Raw genomic sequence first — 20,764 nt, 5'->3', positions numbered from 1 at the left:
CTGTGTGTCTGCATCTAGTTCCAGTACATTTAAATGGTTTATTTAATTTAGACTAAAGTAGCAAAAATTGTGATTGCTATCTTAAAGTGTAGCAGTGCAGTTTCTTATTGGTTTCTGTGTGGTTGTATCAAATAGAGCCAGTGGACACTAACATGAAATGGGCAGTAGTAGCCAACCACTACATCAAGTTTTAATAATCAGATTAATTGCTGTGGTTACCTGTCAATAATCCTATATCTAACCAATATGGTATTGAACAAGTACACATTCTCAACAGGTAATGAAAGAAAGAATGCAGATCTCATCAATGATTCTGTTTCAATGTACTTTTCTAGCACCAAACTCCTCTATTAACTAACACATTTTGGTGGGTACAACATGTCTATTCTTAGCATGTTTATGTTCATGCATGCACCATATCCCATAGTCTAACTGACTTGAAATGAAACACAATTTTGTGGGTACAACTTATCTATTCTTAGCGTGTTCATGTTTATGTTTATGTTCATGCAATTTTCTGACACCATATCCCATGGTCTACTGACTGGAAACAAAAATTTGTGGACACACTTTGTATCTATTATTCATGGCATTGTTCACATTCACGTAATTTTCTGACATCAGACTACAAAATCAAATCATTTTTTTGGCTAATACTATTGATTTACATGACTTGTACTGTATTCTTGACCTGTTCATGGGACACCATTTTTGCAACTGCAAACATATTTGGTTGAAGCAAATTCTATATGCTTCGTTTGATGACATATCAACGGCATGTAATTTGAATTTAATATCAATATTAGAAATCATAATGGAGGTATCGTTTATCATCATCAACCTATCGGATTCATTATCTTTCCCTGGAAACAGGTAACAGAGTTGATCATAGCACAATTAATCTTTATTATTCATTGTATATGGCAACAAATACTCTGTTGATTATTTTATTGAATACTTCAGCTATCTGTCTTCATACACACACACACTGAGGGACTTTGGTTTGTCTTCTGTATTGGTTTCCATGGAAACACTGATTGTGACATCCTTTCTGAGTTCTCCAATTTTGACATTGATCTGTATCATCCAGTGGAAGCAGTTGACTTTTAATCCATACGTTTCCATGGCAACTGACATCTGTGTCTGTGCAATTCAAATTCCTGTTTCCATACCAACCAGTGGCATGCATTTGTGGTGTGTTTAAGAAATACATTGTAATTGATTGCACCAACAGCATCTATGAAATTTACAGACGTGAAATCTTATCTTTGTTAAAAGAGTAAATTATTGATTGAAATTCCCTGTGACAGCTCATCTTTTTCATATCCATTGCTTTTGATTTGGAAATTTTTAAGGCTTCACATGTAATTTTTCCTAAAAAAATTTCTGGAATAGTTATGACTGATATTTCCTAGAATTTGACAATATTTTTTGACACATTAATCTTGTTCAAAGTGTTATTGATAATTACTGTCATTACCAGTATTTGAAATCTATTGTTGCTATGTGATGATGGCATTTTGACCTGTGTCCATGACAACAATATCACTATGCTTCTTGTGTCATTTTGACCTGCGTCTATGAGAACACTTACATGTGATGGTTGAATTGTTTTTGGTGTCCATGACAACACCGTTGCTGCATGTATGTTCTAGTGTCATTTCCACTTCTCCTGTGTCCATGGGAAAATTTATATACGATAGTGGTGTGCTCAGTGGTTTCCATGACAACACTTGCTATTCTCATGTCATTTTCACCTGTAGTGTATCCATGGGAACAGTTGCATACGATGGTGACATTCTCATCGGTGTCCATGACAACACTGTTGCTATGCATTTATGCCATTTTCACCATTGTTTGCAACAACACTGTCCATTTCATCAGTATGTTTAATTGATGTGTAGAAGGGGAACTCACAACAACAGATGCACTTCATCCACCATGGAAATGTGGCATACAGTGAAGCTGGAAACAACATCAATGGACTTGTCCTACCCTTGTAAGTCTTGTAAGATTGAAGGCTAAAAAGTAGAAAAAGAGAAAAGTAGTCACTGTAAAATCCAAGATATGTAGTATCAGTATTTTGATGAACATACAATTGAAAAAAGTTCACCTGAAACAGTGTCAACCAACCACTTTGACAAAAATCTTACTATTTAGTAAAACATTGTATGTAGTTTATCAAGCCAGATGAATTGCCCTGTTTCTGGTGAAATGCTTTCAATTGTATAGTTTATATCCTTAAACACATTCATCAGGTTGGTAAAAAACATATATATATATATATATATATAGAATTAATATGTTCTTGCACTAAGACCAAGGGTTCTTATTAATTATTAATTACAAGTAAAAGTTTGACAAAGCCCATCAACTTGACACAGGCAAAACTTACTCATAAGTAATTAGAAACCCTTGGTTGTGATACAAGAAGTAATTATTACTAATGTAGAGTGTCTGGTCTGAAGTGAGTTTTACAAATCAAAACTGCTTTTGGAGGATAGTACATAACTACATTGTACCTAAACTGTAGACACTCACAAATGAAAAAAAAAAATCGACCTACCTCACCTCTTCTAAAATTGAGTGTTATCAGAACCACACAATTCATTTTCCAATACTTGTTGACTCTGAGTACACAGTTTTATTCATAAGTAATGTATTGCATCTACTTTCCCTATATCTAGTCACTTCTTGAAATAGAAAGTTTCATTCATAAATAAACTACTTCCTATATCTAGTCACTTCTTGAAATAGAAAGTTTCATTCATAAATAAACTACAAGTGTAGACAGATCAAAATGTCGCATTCGTTTCCAATTTCCCATTCCAAAGTAACTATACTGTACTGTCCTACATCTGTTTTTCCTAATCTAATAACTCGTATTTCAGAGGTAAACATAATGGGTAAAGTTGAAGTTATACATTAAAGTGAGTTTGTTACTTCTTGATTGTGTTGATTCCAGCTTTCCAGTGTACTAATATGGGGACATGCAAATTTATAAAAAATATATAATAGTCAATTTCACTTTACTTGTCTTTCATCGAGATTTCATTTGCCGTGAAATACTTTGTCTAAACTGTATTAGAAACATTTGCAAGATATCAAATATGCTGAATTAAAAATCACATCAAATCTGATTTCTATCAGTAACTTCATGTAATGGCACACTAATGAAAGTGAAAGCAGTGTCATTTATTTTCATGAGCATAACTGAACATGCCTAGGAAGTGACATGAACACTATTAATATTATAGTCATGGGCACTATTCCCATAGGACAGACATTGAATCATCTTAATGTCCTCATCCATCATATCTTATCTATTTTACAACATAGATATGTCATATTTCAAGGAAAATAACACAAACAAAACACACCTAAATTGATCAGTTACTGTTCTGGGGTTTACATGATGGCGGCGGTGTTCTGATATAAAACTCATCTGAGGGTGATCATTAAGCCTTATACTAAACTCATATAACACATAATACTATTTTATGGCCTAGTTATGGGTTGCTACTGACTGGGGTTGTAGTACATGTATCACAGAATTGCGGCTATAAAGTGAATGCATGAGGTCAACAAACCTAGTACATGTCTTATCAAATACTTTGTACTATGCTATTAAAGGTGTTGAATAAAAAGAACTGTCACTGTGGACATTCTAACAAGTGAATAAAGGAGCACGTTCCCTGGCAAATCTTTCAGCCTATTAAAGTTTATGATAAAAACAATGTTGTGATATTTTTTCACAAAAGATAACTTGATGAAATATATCAACGCTATACAGTTTTTCTTTTTGTGTTGACAATTGGCACTTGAAATGAAAATAATCAAAATTAGAAAGCTGACTATTTCGGCAGTAGATTATAATATTGTTATGTAGATGGATTGGAACACAGCAACAGAATGGTTCATATTGCCATTATTGACCAGTGTTTTTAATTTAAAGGGTCTATCTGACACTGTAAAATATACTATTCATAGCACCATATAGTGTAGGCTATAAATCAGTCTGCTGTCTACATGTTGAAATCCACAGCTGCGCTAAGCTGACCTTGGTATGGCTGTATAAAATGCAATAAACTTACACATAAAAACATCAGTGGACACATTCACTGGATGTCAGAGAGCAACTGTAGGATTAGTCTGGATGCCCACATGGTTTCTAACTAAAGGTGTAAATGGTAACAATACTGTACAGGAACTATATTGTGAGTGGAGGTGTAAATGGTAACGATACTGTATAGGAACTAGACTGTGAGTGGAGGTGTAAATTGTAACAATGCTGTATAGGAACTAGGACTACTGTAGGATGAACAGTCAATGTCATTCACATTCTTATGATATACATTAATAATTACGGCACACAAACCATTTTTGAACAATGTAAATTTTCAGAATTTTTCAATTTTTCATGACAAACTAAATTAATGTGATTTTCTATATTTTGTAGTACATCTCACTAAGTGCCCACACTTTGACTTGCTGTCGGTGCCAGAAAGTTTAATTTATCCTCCAGAATTTACTGTGTATGTTGTAAATCAATTCTTCATGAACATTCCGAAAATGACTTGAAATCCTAGGACTTTGGTGAAGCTTATGTACCCTATAACTGTTAACTGTATCAAATAAAGTGGAAGTACATTTTTGTACATGCACCTGTCGTTTATTTGAAAAGGCAATTATTAGGAAAATTGATTAGTATTCCAGTATGTTTTGCATTATGTCTGCAAACAAAAACCAAGCAATTCATCCCCTAGTTGCTCCACGTCACAATAATATTTTAATCTATTGGTTCTGAATGCATGCTCAAATAACAAGTTTAAACGTTTAATATTGACATTATTTTTCCAGACTTTTCATGGTATTCCCCAAAATGTCTTCATTCAACCAGAAAATACTTGTTACCTAATATAAGGGTTTGTCGTTTGTTGCCTAAAAACAAGGCCCCTTATGTCACTCATAAATAGTGCAGAATAACCTCTAACAGTACATGGAGAAATGATGAATGTGATAATTGTAATATCTCACCTGCCATATCTAGTGTCTGCATTCTTTTCTAATAACGGTATTCCACTGAGGAAGAGTAACATAAAGGTAACAAAGATTGGACTGAGTACAGCTACCCACTGGTAACCAGTCAAAATACTTGTACTTATAATAAATATACCCCACCAGGCTAACATCTCACCCAAATAGTTAGGGTGTCTTGAATACTGCCAAAGTCCTGTCAAACAACAAAGACATTCAAATCTCTGGTCAGTCCAAATTATTTCATTCAAATGTGATTGTATATAGTTGCTATGGGCATGGTCATTGTTACTAGCAACTTGTTTGTAGAAACTTTGATTTATTGTTAGAATGGCCCAGATTCTAAAGTTATCATTACATATATCCATTCAAACCCTGTTCACTTATACAGTTATATACATATACATACATACATACAGTATATACTTTTTGAAAAGTCCACTGTGGTGCAAATCTAGTCATGATATTCACAAGCTGTTTTTGCATTCATCTGCTCATCAATACACATTATACATATATACCCATACACACACGTACTTGACTGTATACCTTGCATAGTATATACGTACATACCAGTATGTACATGTACATTCATAGTACCATCCATCCATCCATCAATCAATCTGTTCTTACTCCATACAGAATCACAAAACAGTATTATACAAAAAATCAGTACAAACCTGAGTCGCACCACTTTCCATCATTGTCATGATTTTGACGAAATGCAAATTTTTGATGATCAGCCAAAGCTTCTATTATAAAGCCAAAGATAAAGAATACACTTCCTACATAGTCTGTAGCTATGAAACTATTGCCAGTATCAGATCTTGGTGAATTCACAAACATAACAGTCAGACTCACTGTGTATACCCATATTGCCTGCAAAGAAAAAACAAGATATCTATATTTCGACTTCTATAATGTAACACCAGAAAGATCTTTAGGTGCCATGTAAACTTTTTTCCGTTTTTGGAAACCCCCTCCCCCCCCCCTCAAAAAAAAAGATTAGAAAGCAATTTGAAATATATCAGATTTTCTAAAGCCCATATCACTATAGCTGCAAATATTGCCTCTATGTGCAAACTATCATACATGCTCTCACCATCCTATTTAAATCCATGAGGCTGTGTGTCTCTGTGCATGTATGTATGTATGTGTGCATATGTGAGTGTGTATGTGCGTGCGTGCACGCGCGCGCGCATGCGCACGCACGCGCGCGCGTGTGTGTGTGTGTGTGTGTGTGAGAAATACTTTCTAATACTTTCTGTAAACATTTCCCATTAGACCACAGCTGAAACTGTTATTTTCATGAAGGCTGATAGATATATGCAGGTCACGATAACATTGTATAATTCTATATACAGTCTACCTGATAAGGCCTTGATGATCCCCCTAAAGAGATGATAACATGGAAAAAAAAATCCCAAAGTCTTGAAGTGGAAAAAAGAGAGAGATAATTCCGTACTGAGATAATTCTCAAATATACATGAACTCACTTGAAATGTCCAGAAGCCAACAAATGTACATAAATTATTCCATCTGTTATCACATCTCTGTTCTTCACCTATTTTTATCATTCTATAGAGGAGATATGCAGACAGACGAATTCCCCAAACACACACGTACACAGTAACAACAATCTGTCTTACAGCATATGTCTGAAAATTAACACAACATAGTGGTTACATAAAATAAACATTGGCAGAGTTGCCGTACTGTTATATTCTCTAAAAATGTAATCATTTCACCTTACGATTCAGTTAATCTTTACCTTTGGTACACAGGGATTTCTTGTCAAAACCCACCCCACCTCTCATCATCACAAAGTCTGTCAGATCAATTTATCCTGCAAACAAGCTTTCAATTATTATCCAAGGAATATTATCTTCTAGCTATCATCCAACAGTTTTTGACAGGCAGACAATTGACTAATTCTGAAGCACTTACTTATCACACGATTTTCAGTTTTGCTCAAGAAAAGTGGCTAAATCATTGATAACCTTAAACCCCTATGTTTGAATCCCACGGTCATGAATTATTACTATCTTATCAATGGAGTACTGGGATCATATAAAATCATTTGTTTGCACAGGATTTGAACATTTTCTATAGATTGCCAGTCAACAGTTTTTTCCCCACCTAAATTTTCTTTGACATTGTTTGAAAATTAAAACTCATAGAATGTATGCCAAACTTCATTCCCGTGTTATATATTTTTGTTAAAAATAACAATGGCAAACATACACACAAATTTGTCATGGATAAACTGACAGACAGACAGACATACAGACCGACAGAGAGCTAAAAACAAGCTGTGCCACCTTTATCTATTACACAATTTTGAATTTTTCTTTTGTACTGACAGACATTTATATTCTTGTTGTCTTACCTGTGCAAGGAAGAAAGTGATTATCGCTATGACTACAAAGTTACTTCCTCCGGCAAAGTCAGTCACTTTGTCAAACTTGAAGATGGCGGCAATGCCAAAGAAAATGAGTTGCATACAGACAGTGAGGACTGCACAGAGAGCTAGATTATCAGAATCCAAAACCGTGATACTCATCTTTGGTCATTTTAACTTCCTGCAAATTTAAACAGAAAAGAAAATTTACAAATTCATTGAAATTTATTTGACTGACATGCCTTTTACTTTTTATGATTCACATATATAATATCCATGGATTTTTTGTGAATGATTGACAAAATCCCAACGACATCCTCAGAACTGTCTTATATGGTTACCATGGAAATCATGTTACTTCTACCTGAGATTAGGTTTCCCTATTATTGAACCATTGAGACTAACATGCTAACATCTCTGATGAGATAAAAGACACTTCACTTCTTTGTGAAAAAAATATGTCTGGTATGGTTACCATGGTAACCATGTTACCTTTGCCTGAGATTATTTTCCCATTACTTTATGCTTTAGATTATCATCTCTGATGTGATATACAAAAGACTTTGTATTCTCTGTAGAAGAATATGTCTGGTTTGGTTACCATGGTAACCAAAATGTTATCTTTGCATTGTCTGACATTATGTTGACATTCTAATAAACTGTACAGTTGTGCTACAATGCCATTGGCGGTATTTTTATACTTTACTTTTGTCCCACAGACAGGACATAAAATAGAGGTCCCGTGTATCGGAGTGCAATACCCAATGCACATTAAAGTAACAATCTACACCTTTCATAAAGTGTAGGGTGTAAACCTGTGTTGTTTTTTTTAAACCAGTTTTTGTCCATTTTTCTGTAATTGTTCTTAAATTCCTTGCCGTCTTACATTTTTTGTTATTCTGAGCAGCAGCGAACCAATTTGCTTGGCCAATTAGGAGATCTCTTTGTCATTTATTCCTGAAGTGGCTATTGTTCGCAATTGCACTACATATACAAAAAAATACAAAAAAATGTTTCCATGGCTTTATGCTATTTTAGATTAACATATCTGATAGAATATAAGAAGCTGTACATTCTTTACAGAAATATACAAAAAAGATGATAAAAGTTTTTTTAACAATAAAACCTGTGGATTAAAGTAATTCTATGAGTGGCAAGCAGACAATTTGGAAATCTTGTATCACATTGCTTAAGTATACATTCAATAAGATGAACTATAAATCTTGTCCATGCTCAAAAATGACAGGCTGTAAGAAAATTCTACATTATTCATATATTGTACATTAGTCAACTAATAATATTCATATATTCCTCTTCATACACCCATGATGCACATAATACATACCATACGATACATGCACATGCAAACACACTCACATGCATACAAACACACACCTATATAAATACCTGTACACAACCTATTACACAACAAATACCATGAGGAAACAAATGAACAAAAATTATCCAATATTAACAGTATATATCCAAAACACATGAAACATGTTATTCTAGGTGAATCAAAGTCAGTACAATGTTGACCATTACCTTGAAGTAGTGATTTATATCTATCTTTCACCTAAACCAAGTTTTACGTAATGAGGAAGGGAACAAGAGAAGAACGGAGGACCCAGTTGTGTCAGCTGAACTAAATTGACTTCTGAAAACAAAACTACACAACTGTGACACCTTAAGTGAGTGTGTGTTTGCTTGACTTCCCAAGCATGAGGTAAATTTCACAGATTTGAAACGTTGAGTTAGACTCATGAGGGCGCCATTACAATTATATGGCTGACTGTTTATATTGGACGCGATCTAGCTACTATACAGGCAAACCAGCAAGCAGTACATTCTTTTGCCTTTGTCAGGTTTAATATGTCTTGCTTAAAAAAACACATGCAGCTTTTCAAAATGATTTCTGTTGCTAATTTATAACCAGTTTGACATTCAAGTGATTAAATTGGAAGTCATGCATATAGTGTTCATGAAAATTGTTCCAGTATTAACTCACACAGACGTGTTGATCATTTAGCAGATACACGCCATTAAGTCTGATAAAATGATTCTTTATTCAGAGCTGTGTAAGACGCAATCTATTATCCTTTCATCTAGGACAGTATCTTTTTAATCTTTAGATTTACACACTTCAGTGATATTTCTGTGGTACACATGCTGAATTTCCTTTGAACAGTGAAATGCTTTTAACTTTAATTCATTGCAGTGGCCACTATTCATTAAAATTAATAGTATAGAACATTCGCTTTGTTATGGGAAACTCCAATGTTCTGTACAAAACTCTATTCAAATAAACTATTTCATATGAAATTTAGGCCGTAACTTTCAACACAATATAGTATACAGGTTGTTGCTAGTAGCGATATGACAGCATCTAAACGGAAATTAGTGCATACCTTTTCATTCCTTTCGCAATAATCATGGATCACATGACAAAATTAATCACACAATCATAAAAATACTCTTTTTGAATGCCCTGTTATTAGTGCCTTTGAACATTCTGAGTAATGGATTCAGGTGCTATGTATACTAGTATTTTTTTATATTGATCCACGGCTCTCCCTTCTTTCACAGTTTACTTTTCTAATTTTATGTCTACTTTTAAATTTAATATATCTATATCACTGATTACAGGTACTGAGAATTACAACATTTGCAGCTAAAAAGTCACTGAAAGTGTCAAAATCAGGCTTTGTGGGAATTCACTGAGATGATAATGGTCATCCTATTTTCTTCAAATACAATATGCTTACATCACAATTGGTGAAAGTATTGACTTTAGGATAAAACTTGGTTTCAATTTTGTAATTTCCTAAGCATTAGTTCCAACATTAACAGAACATCTGTGCTTGGTGGTTCACTGAACTGAATACTTAGTGGTCGATATGGTGAATATTTAATGAACTTTGAGTAAATCAAACGCAAGTGTTACTCTGATTGTACAATCAATAGCAAACAGAAGATATATCAAATGTCTAGGATATTGCCCTACATTATACATCTTGTAATTCTATATGGTCACAATTTTCAAATTTGTATGAAAATGAAATCACTATAGTCTACATTGTATTACACTATAAGGATCTGTTGACGGTACAAGTATACTGTATAGTATGTTATTGTAATATGTGTGTATATGCCTGCAGAGTTAGAACATCACATCTATTGATTGATTTCTTTCTTTCAACAGTTACATATTCAATTATTTATGGGTAATCTCATAAATATAAGTATACAAATGTACTGTACCACCAACCATTACAACATCTTCCTTGATTAACAAAATTGCAAATTGAATTTAGGGAGATTTGTAAGATGGATCACAATGAAGATAGTATCACTTCTCACAGGAAAGTACATGTAAATGTGCATGTAGATTGCTTTCCCTTGTTTTTTTTTACAGTTACCTTTTTAATTCTAGATTGTAATCTTCAAACACATTCAGGACAGAATCGCTGCCAGTACAAATTAAATATACATGGCTGCATCTTTTCAGGATGGAACCATAAACTTGATTTGAATAGATGCCATTTTTGTAATACAGTATGACTCAATTAAAGATACCATAAGTGGAAAATTATACTCTCTGGACAGGACTCTGCAAAAAACATACACACTTCTCTGAATACTGAGACAGAAAAATTTTTCCTGGGCAGGTCTTACTAGTAACCAGTAACATTAACAAAACCTTAACTGCCATGGGCAGAACTCCAAAAGTTAATACACATAATACATGGATACATATTTACTGGACAAGACACTACACAAGTTAACACAAATAGATACATCTTTACTGGACAGGACACCACAAGTTAGAACAAAAAGATACATTTTTACTGAACAGGACTCCACAAGTTAACAGAAATAGACAAATCTTTACTGGCCAGGACTACACAAGTTAACATAAATAGATAAATATTTACTGGTTAGGACTACACAGGTTAACAGAAATAAATAAATCTTACTGGCCAGGACTACACAGGTTAACATAAATAAATAAATCTTACTGGCCAGGACTACACAGGTTAACATAAATAAATAAATCTTACTGGCCAGGACTACACAAGTTAACATAAATAAATAAATCTTACTGGCCAGGACTACACAAGTTAACATAAAGAGATAAATCTTACTGGCCAGGACTACACAAGTTAACACAAATAAATAAATCTTACTGGCCAGGACTACACAAGTTAACACAAATAAATAAATCTTACTGGCCAGGACTACACAAGTTAACACAAATAAATAAATCTTACTGGCCAGGACTACACAAGTTAACATAAATAAATAAATCTTTACTGGCCAGGACTACACAAGTTAACATAAAGACATAAATCTTTACTGGATAGGACTATACAAATTAATACAACTAGATAAATCTTACTAGACAGGAAAAATCGTAGATAATGTAAATGTGTACATATTTACAAGGCAGGACTCCATAAGCTGATGTAAAGGACACATTTAATGGATTAGACCCCACATGTTGACATAAATGAACACATCAATACCAAACAGGACTCCACAATTAAACATGAATATACACATCGTTACAGGACAGGACTCCACAACTTAGCACAAATGGACACATCATTACAGGACATGATTCTAAAGTTACAAAATACAGACATAAATATTTCCTGGATAGGACTTATTTAATCAAGAATATTATCAAATACAATTATGCAAAATACACATCAACCAACTACACATTGGCAATTTGATTAATATTGTGTCCACCTGCCTGGCATATTAATTCATTTTGATGCTGATCTCTTGGCTCATTCTAATATAGAATCATTGTCTCTGATGTTGAATTCCACGTGGGAAGGGATAGTTTGACCTTGATTATCATTCTCAATGAGATGAAGGATTTACATGAGCATTCATGTATTGATTGAAACGTGTAAGAAAATCTAAGGATCCTATGATAATCTATGAGGTTGATGAGGCCAAAACTGAAGAGACCAATCTCATCTAACAGTGGGTGACAAACCAAAGTTATACATAATTGTCAGATTTCACATTCATCTGGTTAGACAGCTTGTTGAAAATATAGCAAGACAATTTTACAATTTCAATTTAAGCATGGGATTTTCAGCATAGGTCACCTTTAATATGGTTCAACATAAGAAAGAAGAAAAAAGCTGGTAAAATACAATTGTTTTCTGTTAATTTTGGTCTTAACTCTGACAAAGCATTCCTGCAGAATACCCATTTGTCAATCAAACTTCCTTATGAATAAAGTGATCAATGCTGAATGACAAAATACCTATGATTTCGTATAAACTCTATATTATTTCAAAAATCCTCTGTGACCTATAATTGAATGTCTTAAATGGTATTATTACCTTGTCAAATGCACATTGGACATTTATTTCTATTTTGACAGCTCTAATAGCTCTGTGCCTGAATATATTGCAATCTTGTTTAATACCGTACTTGGTAAATTGAAGGGAAATCTAATGAGACTTGAACACTCACTTCCAAGTGAATCTGTCAACACAAAAATTGAATTTCCATAGTTAAATCAGTTACTGAAAGGTTTACATGTAACATACAGTCGAGTGAAAGTAAAAGACTTGTCTGTCTGCATATATTCACTATCACTTAAAATGTCATCATATTTGATGGATTCGATGAGTCCATTTTTATGAATATACTTGGAATTCATTTCAATGTCACTCAATTCTTTACACTGGCATACTAGTTTCAATGTTGTTTCATCACTGTAGCTTTCAAGCATGTCTTTAAAAATTTTCTAAATATGAAAGAAATAAGTTGTCTAGCAATTTTCACGATGAAAAAAATCGTTTTTATCATTTCAGTAGTGGACTAGCTCTTTAATACAAGCTTGAGTAATCCAAACCATTGTTGGTTTAAACTTTAATAGAAATAATTGACATTTTATGTGAATCAACTGTATAATGTTACGGTAAAACAATTAGATTATTTGATGATAATTTGATTATTTATACAATTTGTGTAAATGATTGGTGAGAGAAATGCCAAAAGCTAATCATTGATTGTTTCTGCTTCAGTGAGTGAAATAATTTAATGAAAACTTGAGTTACAAAGAGTACTGCCAGGGATGAGTGTTTGTCTACATGATGTGTGTCTCTTCTAGTAAAACACAGTAGAGTGGCACACCTATACCTTCTATTGCCATCCAACCCAATCAGTTTTTGGAGTCATTGCAACTAAATTTTTATAAAAGTCAGATAATGATTATGAGAATATAAAAGATCAATTTTGAAGCTTAGATTAGTTCTTATTCAATTCATTTAAATAATCAAAATGTCAAAAGCAAAGCGAATACTATAATTACAAAGTCTTTTGTAGAAGTATATATAGTTGATTTGCCATTTGATCAGTTTTCACTTACAATGGTCTTGGTCATTTTAATGATTCAGTTCAGTTCAGTACATGTCTTACGTCCAGCTGTTGTCTATTGGCTCTAGAAGTTGGGATAAAAGTAAACTTTGTCCACACAAGTTATTTTATACAAAATAATGTATACAACTATGTATTGGTCATATGTATTAATATATCCCCATATTTATTTATATATCCCAACACATTATAACATTTAAGGGAATGGGTATTGGATGAGGGTGACTGTTTCTTTATAATCAAATTATCATCAAATAATCTAATTGTTTTACTCTAACATGATACAACTGATTCACATAAAATGTGCATTATTTCTATTAAACACCAACAATAGTTTGGATTACTCAAGCTTGTATAAGAGCTAGTCCAGTACTGAAATGATGAAAATGATCGAAATTTGCATGCTTCGATCCCCTTTGACAGTAGTCAGTGTGGTCTGGTAGGTATTAATTTCTTAAACTAAATCACACTCTACAACAACAGTGTTGTCACTAAATATTCAAGTTGTGAGTTATGCGATTTATAAATTTGCATATCATGTAACAAAACTTGACATAGTGTTTCTACTTCTATATTCTCAAAGTTGACAGTACTTATATTTCATAGTGAAAATTTTTCATCAACACAATTTTGATCAGGAATAAAGATAATCCAATGTGGTGTCAAAATGTCCACAACCAAAATATACCATTTGAAACCAAGACAAGCAGATTTTCAATCGTACTAAAATTACATGGTGACAATTCATCTATTAAATGTGACTTGACCGATTGTTGGAAGCAATGTTTAGATAACATGGTTGACTGCTACAATTAACTCTGGTAGATGTACACTTTTATGATACTATTTAAGTCAATGCATCACATTACAGTATTTTAGCATGCAGGAATTCTCAGATCTGATACAATCACTTACAATCACTTAACCTCTTGATCTCTATCTTGTCCCCAGGGTGGGGTTAAGAAGGGAAAGTTTAATTCAACTCTCTGACAGTTCACTGACACTGCTAATTTCACTAACATTTTTCAACTTTAAACATATAACATCATTACAGTAAATCTGACTTGACAGGTTGACAGGCAGACCCCATATGCACTGAACCAAGAGGCGTAACTGATTGCTACTGGCAAGTAAATCTGGTATCTACACATCAAAGATGGAATTGTATGAATGGGTGATAAAATAGATATTCCACACCATGCATGGATCATAAACTTTTATTTCAAAATAGTCTCCGTCATGTATAATTGATATTGAAATGCTTGCCTCTCAAGGCCATGGCAGGGTATAAGCATTACTTTAAGTAACTCTCTCTCTAGCCTGGATATACATGTTAGTGCTGCATCTGTGGTTTTTAATTGCTACCATCATTATCAATTTCTTGGCTTTTTACCACCTTTAATATAAGCCTTTCCACTAAATTCCAGCTCTTCACAATTGGATGTTTGAAAACTACAGAATCTATATCTATCTGTTTCTGATAGAGATGAAATATTTCTTACCAAGCTGGAATATTTGTAGATTTAAACAAATGTTACTAGCTATATGGATGCACATGTGTTTATCACTATATCTACTGTTCAGTGGATCTGCATGAGCATCCTAATTATAAAACTAAATTGATGATTTCTTGTGGCGACATGAATTATTATCGGTCTGATTGTTCCTGCCATATTTCCACTTAAAGCATGACTCACGAAATTCTCCTACTGCTTTCTACAACAAAGTAAGTGACCTTAAATCAACAGAATGCTTTCAGATTTCTGGAGCAGAGGTCACTCTTTCTACTTTTAGAAACTACTATTAATGAAAGGAAATGCGGCTGCTTTGTGCGAAAAAAAAATGAGCTGAAGTTCTGTAATGGTTAATTCAAAACTGTACACATCTTATACTGAATTTCTTTGAGTCGCTAACAAGCTACAATTTGCTAACGAAATATACTAGCTACTTAATGTGGTTTTATAAATGCATCAGTACCTAAAAAGATGAACAAGACACAGTGTAAATGGTTCTTTGGGATTCTGTAAAACCAGCGATTGAATATGAAATTACTGCTGAATTGCGTATATTGAGTATACATGTATAAGATATTGATTTCAAGGTACACTAGCAGCTAGCATGGATTTTTAATTTAACACCTTTCATCAACTTTCATTGCATCATAAAACATACTTACGTTGCGTGTGCCTTCGGTAAAATGTCAATATTCCACAAAATGTGTTAACATGTGGTGGAACAATGGCTACATACAGACAAATATGTGCATATATTCAATTGAGTTTCAACAAAATGAGTTTTTGATATCTGGCTGAAAATGGCAACGTACAGACTGATATGTGCATATACATGTATACATACAAATCATAAGGACAGAACCACTCCTATACTTTGAGGTTTTGATTAGTTTTGTCACTGAAATCTAAAATTTGCTGGTACACAGAAAAGGAAAACTGCAAACCAACAACCACTTTGCAAAACCAGAAAGGTTCTAGTTATCACATAAATTCTGTAACAAAGAATAGTCAATGACAAGAAGTCACTAAACAAACATTGAAAATGATGACCAAAAAGTTGTGATCTATGGGAAAATATGAAAAGGGATTGCTAAGTTTCTATCACCATGATATCAAAACTATAATTTCAAAATGACAGCTGATTCAAAGGTATATATTACCATTATACATTCTATGTTATGATTGACAGTTGCAATCATTGTAATACATTTTACATTATCTGTCCAAGGAAATACTTACAGTCATTTCTGTATATAATAAATTTCATTTTGGCCATACATCACATCATATCACATTAAATTTCCTTTCAGGCTGTATAAGCCACAGTTGAGCAACTACTCAATCAATAATTCATCTTCTATGTGGGCGTTCATAACGATAAAAAAAAGATGCAGGGTATTGGTATTTTAAGACAACAAATTGTGGAAAGGAATTATACGTCATCACTTTCTACAGCCTACAATCTCAACCCCTGACATTCTCAAAATTTGGCAGTTTTTACCATCTTCTTACCTATTAACATAATAATAGTTAACAAAAACATCAACAATACATGTAGCATGGACGTGGTACTCACAATGAAAAAAATCAGTGAAAAAATGGCAGTACTATGAAGCAAAATCTACCAAAGTTGGCTGGTATTTTATCAAGGTTTTGAATTCCCAAAATTATTGATCATGGCATTGAAATCCATGCAAGACTTATAAAATCCCAATACCTTTGTTACCAGGGTAAATACGTTACTCATAGCTCAGTATATAACAAAATAATAGTGTACATGTACTTTATATGTCATTGACATTTGTACATCAAAAGTGAACAATTTTCAATATGTTGTTGCTATGGGCATTTATACCATGGTTATTTAGGAGTTTTGCTCAAATCATAGTTATTATGTAGTCATAGGTTGGTCATTTTTCACAGTATATAAAGATATAAAGTAGTACTATTTGTCTTGCTGACAAAGAACAGGCTAGGGAGTGATCACACTTATGCACACATATTATAGCATAAATTATATATACTATAGATAAGGGAGAGGACACATCACATATGATATATTTCTTTCTCTTACAGAGACAATATTACAAGTGCTTACAGAATTTATAATAATTACATAATCTAATATTCTATTAATCATCTAGCTAGCTACTGCAGCTCTAAACACTAACATGCAAAGGAGTGACCCTGCTGCAATTAATACCTAATCCTGCCAAAGCCATTATCATTTACATCGATTTTGACGTGAAGAGCTTTAAAGACATGGGTTAAAATTCAGCATAATTAAAATTAAGCAAAATTAGAAACAAAGTCATTAATTATTACACAGTCTTATTAAAATTATGATACAGTAATTAATTCAACTTTTGTAGGACAGCTTATGGATACAAATCTGTACAGCATCCTCCAATGCCTTCTAGTCTGAGCTGACCACTTGATTTGTTAAGAGTTACCCCCATATCACCTATTAGCTGTAATAAACACTTTTGGAGTACTTTCTGTAACAGTAAACCCCCATTGTTATGCACAAATATGTTTCTAACCAAGGGAAATAGTTTTTAAGTAGTACATGTACCGGTAAATGGTCAAAGTTGTTGGGCTAATTTGCAGATTTACAGCTAGACGTATTTGTAGATTTAAAGCTAGGTAAACAAAATTTGAAAAAGAATGAAACATGAGATACAACTTGTACATGACATGCTGCATGCATAGTCATGCTGTATGTACTCATATCCAGGATCAAGTTAGTTTTCCAACTGAAAAAAACAGGATAATCGATCCATTATCTTGATCTGAGTTCCTCAAAGCAAACAACTCCATGTAATATGAATTGCTGAATCATAATATTGCTTCACGCTGTTCTGGGCAAACAAATTTTAATGATGTTCAGTCATCTTGCAAATTTGAGATTACGAACTGAAGAATCAGGCAAAACATCAAATTTTAATTCAAAATTCTTTCAACAGACCATTTTTATTGTAAACATATATAAATGAAATAATAATTTATTCATTATCTAAATTATTCATTTTTACAGAAAATATTTCAAAATGAGTGATGACTGCAAGCAAATATTATGATATGACTATAGACTGTCATTTGTAAGTATTCAGCAATCTCAGACTAATGATTGAAATATGTGTGCTGTATTTGCAAGAATAAATGTAATTATGAACTCAGAGTCCATGGACTCTCAGTTCATAACTACATATGAAAGCAAACATTTCCTTGAACTGAGTCCTAATATTTTATAATTGCAATTTAATTTTACGTTGAGGGAGTAAAAAACTTTGGTCATGATAAAAGTCACCAAACAGTGCTAAGCCTATTTCTTTGTGGTTTCACAAAATCACCATGTACAAGCCTTCTGACTAATGAATGCACTCTGCTGATGGTATTGAATAAGCACGGAAAACTTCTTAGCCACCTTCCATCATTGATGTTAAGAAAAATTATTTTTTAGTCTTCATATATTGCAAATAGAATTTCCAGTGGCTTTTGATAACAATTTTTTTAATATCGCAATATTGGAATTGCATGTCTTTAAAACCATTTCCCTACAGTTCAAAGTTAAATTTTTTGTAAGGGAAAATGCATCTTCATGTCAGTGAAATTAAGTGTCCTATGTGTATTTTTCTCCATAAATATGCAACACATTTGACACAACATCAAAGATGGCACAACCTATGGGAATAAAAGTACTGGTTGTTGTATGGGTTACAATATTTAAAGCGGTACATGATATAAATTCGGTTTATACATAATTCATATTACAATGTACAGGTATTAATTGTGACAGCAGAAACCACTAAGCTTTCAGCAAAGTATTAAAGATTGACACAAACTAAAACTATATCGTTGTGACATGCTGATTTTAAACTATTGAATGGATATTTGTTTGTACTCACAGTGGGTTGGCATTTCTGATAACTTCCATGATCTTGCAGTGTACATTTTTTGAAGACTACAAATGTTTACACTATCTTGATTATAGGGTGACAATCTTGCATTATCACCAAAACAAAGTCACTGCTATCACCAACTCACTTGTGTATTCTACCACATACAACAACTACTTTGTGTCTATATAAACTGAAAGCTTAGTTTCCACAATTTTACATAAACAGATCGCTGCATCTCTAATTTTGTATTTTTGTAAGTCTGATTGATATGTCTGTCCTTCATATACCAGCTGATACCTATAATACAGAAACACATTGTTTGGTAGTAGAGTGTTTGATGTGTGTTGACTTAGTGATCAAGCTGACATCTGACATGAAAAACATCATTTTTTTGTGAAGCATCCTACACAAAAGTAATGCCTAGCTAGTCAAAGGGCTATAAATCGACCTCTGGGTATTGTTTCACTTTCACAAACATACTGGGTGTAGGAAATGATAGTGCCATATATGAGGAATCCAGGATACACTAACGCCTGATGCTGTAGCACAACTTCATGAACTGCTGATTTAAAATGTTGCTTCAAGTTGTGAACAATTTCACTGATGTCTTCAGTAATACTTCAATATTTCATTATAATTACAAACATTTTTTCATCTTGTTTTCAATTATTTCAACTCATTTTTTTCCAATAGTATTTGGTGGCCATATTGGATTCTAAAATGGCTGATATCATTTTGACCCCTATTTCAAACGTTTGTATGGTAAAAAACCTGTGTTTTTTTCTTCTCGGTTTTGTTTGAGAATGGGCTTGATTTTCTTGAATAAAATAATACCATAAGATTGCTATGTGGATCATTTCTGAGGGTGCATATATAAATGGTAAGTTATCGGTAACTGTGATTCATTGGTGATCACATATCATCCCCAGGCTTTAACAGGTTCACAATAAACTAATCCATGTTCAGTATGCCCAACAGTAGCTCTGTTGTCAAGGACGAAGGAGCTTAATATATTGTGTATTTTGTTACACAGAAAGTAATAAAGTATATGTGTAGGAAATAATATTCAGGGAATTCTGAATAATGTGGTAGGCATTTGATAGCGTATCCTAATTATTATACCAATGGTGCAAGCAATGTTGTACGTGTCTGAACAACAAATATGGGGCTTATATCCTGGTCGTTGTACATTACAACACAAATCCACCTCATTTATTTTATGGTGATTGAAATATAAGTCATTCAAACTTTCAAAGTTGCCAGTACTCCTGATTTTTCACAACTTACATTTAAATATGTATGATTATGTATCAATAATCATATCATTCCTAATTTTTGTCTTCAGTCAGCTGGGAATTAATTACCCATGACCTAAGGGGTTTCATCTTTCTCATCTTCGACTCAGAGTGACAATGCCCCTTAGGTCACTTGACATTTCCTTGGCTGAATGACAACAATTTACGGGGGAATATTAAATATAGTACCGGGGGATACTTATAAAT

General features: G+C 33.2%; 1 protein-coding gene across 1 annotated transcript; it reads right to left on the bottom strand.

Annotated features, from left to right (window-relative positions):
- Positions 1-105: 105 nt before the first annotated feature.
- On the bottom strand, positions 106-19,394 carry LOC144437856 (uncharacterized). Its single transcript, XM_078126886.1, has 6 exons — positions 19,269-19,394; positions 7,407-7,619; positions 6,534-6,693; positions 5,718-5,916; positions 5,038-5,233; positions 106-2,021 (listed from the first exon to the last, which is right to left on the bottom strand). Exons 2-6 carry the CDS (start codon positions 7,598-7,600, stop codon positions 1,829-1,831), a joined length of 942 nt encoding a protein of 313 aa, XP_077983012.1. The 5' UTR covers positions 7,601-7,619; positions 19,269-19,394; the 3' UTR covers positions 106-1,828.
- Between the last annotated feature and the right edge of the window lie 1,370 nt (positions 19,395-20,764).

This window comes from Glandiceps talaboti, chromosome 7 (assembly GCF_964340395.1).
Source record: "Glandiceps talaboti chromosome 7, keGlaTala1.1, whole genome shotgun sequence".
Taxonomy (NCBI): Eukaryota; Metazoa; Hemichordata; class Enteropneusta; family Spengelidae; genus Glandiceps; species Glandiceps talaboti.
Note: the sequence above shows the minus strand (reverse complement) of the source record. Positions and strands in the feature narration are given on the sequence as shown.

Excerpts from the sequence above, each read along its gene's own strand:
- LOC144437856 (XM_078126886.1), bottom strand. The coding sequence starts at position 7,600 with ATGAGTATCACGGTTTTGGATTCTGATAATCTAGCTCTCTGTGCAGTC. Across the intron at positions 5,917-6,533 it reads TTGGCTTCTGGACATTTCAA|GCAATATGGGTATACACAGT; the intron begins GTGAGTTCATGT and ends TTTTCTTTGCAG. Across the intron at positions 5,234-5,717 it reads TGGAAAGTGGTGCGACTCAG|GACTTTGGCAGTATTCAAGA; the intron begins GTTTGTACTGAT and ends GTTGTTTGACAG.